A 4360-nucleotide genomic window follows, 5' to 3' on the forward strand; every position below is an offset into this window, starting at 1 on the left:
TGGATCACCCGGAGTCGTGTAAAAGGATTTCTTTTCCATTTCTGAAATTTCGTTACGATTTTGCTGGAGTTTCCGTCCGTACTTCAAATCCATTCCTTTTGTCATATCATTTTATTTTCTCTTCCCTTATTCCAAAGTTTTCTATTTTTCAAAAAGATGAGGTGTGACAACACAAATAATTAAGTAGGTGTCCTTTATATTCATTTTTTGCCTCAACTTTTGTTTTATTTTTATGTAAGTCAGTGTCCACTCCAAATCATATTAAACACACACAATTGAACTCAAAATTGACAACATCAATATAGTTTCTTTGGATACAAACAGAATAATTGGGAAACGAAAGTAAATATATCGAAAATAGTATTTATAGCATGTGAAATATTTTATGTATAACTAAATAAAACTTTAGTGTATATATTTTTTGGCATACAAATTAAATACCATGACGGTAATAATTTACAAGACCTAGATTTATGCATTCTCACCAGGTCCCCCATAGAGTACAAAATGCTGAAACTTCCCCGGTATCGCATGGGGTAAGTCAATAACCTTGTATAAGTTTGGATTATCGACAAGTGTAGTTGTTTCATCTACATCAATAGTTTCACCTTTATCATCTAAGACTGTAAGTTCTCTACAATAAGAATCATAACTAGTCTCTTCAATAGGAAAAAAGCTAGAGCCCATTGGAGGTTCTGGTACACCTGGTGGACTATATACCACTCCTCCCCATTCGACATTTGTAGCAAAGCTAGTCAAGTCAGTGAAAATCCCTTGAGGCCAACAAACAATTTGAATATGATTTTCTTCAAGGAAAAGCCACCAGTTTCCATTGACCAGATCCTAATTTTATGTGAAGAAAGAAATGTCTAAATTAGTTTTCTTTTTTAAATTTCAATACTAATTCTAGAAAAGAATAATAAAACGTACCCGACCGATGGACATTGTGTCTTTAATAATAGTCTAGATTTATGTAATATGACGATTGTTTATGCCCCACCTTGATTATGTTTCACTGTGATAATATAGCTAAATGATGATAAATTGGCTCTAATTGTGAATTTCACACGTTGCAGGAGTGAGTAGCACGTATGAGGACTTAAAGCTGTGATTGGAGCTAAATTGAAGCAAGAAAAGCCCCTAGGAGCCGAGTACGTGGGAAGACGAGAAAAAGAAGAGATGAAATGAAGACCTGGACTAGCGCGTCCACTAGCGCGACCGCGCTAGCCCAGATGGTCGAGGCAGAATGATAGGGCATATGCGCGATCACTAGCGTGTCCATTAGCGCGACCGCGTTAGCCCAGTTCCGGAAAAGTAAATTTCATGGGTAAAATTGGAAGTTCGGGGACAAATCCATTTAACCTATAGAAGGTCTAGCTCGCCCAAGAGATTATTATCAAGATTTTCATAGCTTAGTTCAAGGCAAGGAGAGGCAAGAGACAAGGAGGATAATTCAACATCGAGTTCTTCTTTTCTTCTTTTTATTTTTACGATTTGTGATAAATTTTAATATTGTTATGATGAACCCTAGTATGAGTAGCTAAATATTTAGTCTAAGGTTTTGATGGAACCTATTGAAGGATGAACTTCTTGTTATGTTAATATAGTTTGCCTGGTTTAACTTTTATTTGTTCAACTACGTTTTTGTTGTAGTTAATAGATAAGATCCTCAATTAGTTGTGCCTATTTATTGTGCACAACTCGGGAGAGAGTGCATATTTACGTAATTGTTGAACAACACCACTCCCAAAGTATATGAGGGATCAATAACCGAGGGTTTAAAGGCAGGATTAGGGATAACGAAGCCTTGGGTGCAATCTAAAGTGAGCTGTAATAAATAAAGCCAGCTAGTGTAACTCGGGAGAGTGCGGCTAGTAAATTATCGTGATTACTCGGGAGTGATTTACGGTAATAAGAGTACTCATGATTGATAGAGACTATTTGGTGAATCTATGTGAAGCATAACCGAAAGGGATTCCGTCAATAAGGGAAATCATAGCCTTAGAACCTTCTCTTAATTATTTACAACTTAATCATAGTTAGTTTTCAGTTGCTTATTTACATTCATTCTTAGTTAGTATAAATATCTTCAATTGTTATTCACAACGTTTGGGAAGTTAATTCTGTGGAATTTGGTAAGTCTAACGAGAGTAATTGATAGGTTAATTCCTTGTGGGTTCAACGCTGGGCTAAATACTCAGATTATATTTGCAACGTCCGCGTGTCCTTTTTATAAGGCATAGTTGGGCGTGATCAAATTTTGGCACCATTGGCGGGGACTTAACGGTGTTATCAATTACAATTGAAAGAAGTACAAAAATTCTTAGTGTAGTCAATTTTCTCTATACTTAATCTTTACATTGAAATTTTAACGTTTGTTGGCGTGGTTGTACAGTTGCATGCCTAGAAACTCATCGAGAACTGGTGAAGTATTTGAAGCATTATCAGATCCTGAGAGAGTTTTCAAGGCCTCGAATCGGGCCAACCAGAAAAACAAACAACTGAACAATTCAAAACAGACATGGGAGATCACGAAGAAGACCCAGCTGTACCAATAGCGCCAGTGGCACCTCTTGTGCCAGAGGTTGCTCTCTATGACTGGGCACAACCCACAGCTGAAACTCTGTCCACATCGATTGTAATCCCGCAGATACAGGCTAAATCATTCCAAATCACGAATAACATGTTGCACTTGTTGCAAAACAAGGGACTATTTTCGGGGTCACAAGTCGAAGATCCTCAACAACACTTGAAAAATTTCCTGTCAATATGTAAAACCCAAAGGCAGCCCAACGTAACTCTGGAAGCAATCAAGCTATTATTGTTTCCATTATCAGTGACAGGAGCTGCCCAGACCTAGCTAAACTCACTCCCCATAAATTCCATAACAACTTGGAAAGAGTTAGTCAAGCAATTCGTGAACAAGTTCCACTCACCGAACAAGACTGCTCAACAAATTGATGAAATTTTGAGTTTTAAACAGAGACCAATGGAGACAATGCATGAAACATGGGAACATTTCAAAGGGATACTGGTTATATGCCCGCACCATGGTATTCCAGATCTGATGTTGGGGCAGCGGTTTTACATGGGATTGTCAGATAGCATGAAGAACATTGTTGATGCTTCAGCTGGTGGAGCATTTTTGAGCAAAACATGGAGAGAAGGCCAGAGTCTACTTGACAAGATGGCACAAAATTCAGGATGGACAACCAGGAATATACCTATCACTCCAGTGATTCACTCAGTGTAAGGCCCCGGAAAATTTCGCTAAGCAACCTAGGATTACGTGGTGCCACATAGGCTTATTATAATATTTTATGTGCTATTAACATGATGTACATCAATTGGATTTGGTAAATATGTGTATAAGTCTTATGGTAAGTATTAGGGGTCCAAGGAAGGGCCTAAGTCCAAGTCAAATTGAAATATTTCGTAGTAGGCTAAGATTCCAAATGAGTTTGCATAAGTCCCTACTTTGAACAAGAATATCAAAATATTTATAGTTTTATGTAATTAACAACCTATTATATGAAAGGTCTTTGGGTCTAGTTTCCAACACTTCAAACCGTTCGTCATTCGGACATTCCTACACAAAGTTACGACCAAATTACCAAAGCAGCGCAGAAATTTGCACTACCGCGGCGCCCCATGCGGAGCCTGGCGCGCCGCGCCAGTAGTAATTCCAGTATGGTCCGAAATTTCATTTCCAGACACATTTTCACAGACGCCCCGCGGCGCCCCACGCGGCGCGGCAGTACAAAAAATGGGTTTTTAAGACCCGAACCCCAATTCATTTAACTCGTTTAGGGTTTGTTACTTTGGGATTTTATGGAGCTTTTAGAGAGAGGGAAGAGCAATTCTAGAGAGAGGAAGAAGCTCAAGTGCCTTGTTCATCAAAAATCTTGTCCAGTCCTTGAAATCCAACAAGAAATCCTTCAAGTCCTTCATCAAAGAGGTAAGATCCTACACCCTAACCCTTAATTTCGAATTTTAGCTAAGGGCGGTTATTTATCAAGAAAGTTTGTGGGTATTGGAGTTGTTATCTTATTTGCATGTGTTCCCAAAAGGTGTAGGATCATGGTTGAGCAAAGAAATGGTAAAGTATGGGTTGTGGGTTGATGAAATCCTCTATAAAAGAACCATAAAGATTTAACGCTCATATGGTGTTTGATAAAATGCTCGAATGAGCTAGAATTATGAATATCTTCCTAATTTGCGTTCAATTTGGTTATGTCTCGAAGTAGATGGGCATTGCTAGAATTTCCGGAACGTTGTAGTAACTTAAGGAAAAGCTCTTTGAGGTATGTATGGCTAAAACCCTATCTTTTAAAAATTGAGCTCTATTGATGCTTGTGTA

General features: G+C 38.2%; 1 protein-coding gene and 1 non-coding gene across 2 annotated transcripts; both read right to left on the reverse strand.

Moving 5' to 3' along the window:
* Window positions 1-471: 471 nt before the first annotated feature.
* Window positions 472-945, reverse strand: LOC107824729 (protein neprosin-like). Its single transcript, XM_075218036.1, has 2 exons — window positions 931-945; window positions 472-843 (listed from the first exon to the last, which is right to left on the reverse strand). The coding sequence occupies exons 1-2, from the start codon at window positions 943-945 to the stop codon at window positions 472-474; spliced, it is 387 nt and encodes a 128-aa protein (XP_075074137.1).
* A 2005-nt stretch (window positions 946-2950) lies between these two features.
* On the reverse strand, window positions 2951-3057 carry LOC142165182 (small nucleolar RNA R71). The gene has a single exon (XR_012696110.1). It is a non-coding gene; the product is annotated as a small nucleolar RNA R71 (small nucleolar RNA).
* Window positions 3058-4360: the final 1303 nt, after the last annotated feature.

This window comes from Nicotiana tabacum, chromosome 1 (genome assembly GCF_000715075.1).
Source record: "Nicotiana tabacum cultivar K326 chromosome 1, ASM71507v2, whole genome shotgun sequence".
NCBI lineage: Eukaryota > Viridiplantae > Streptophyta > Magnoliopsida > Solanales > Solanaceae > Nicotiana > Nicotiana tabacum.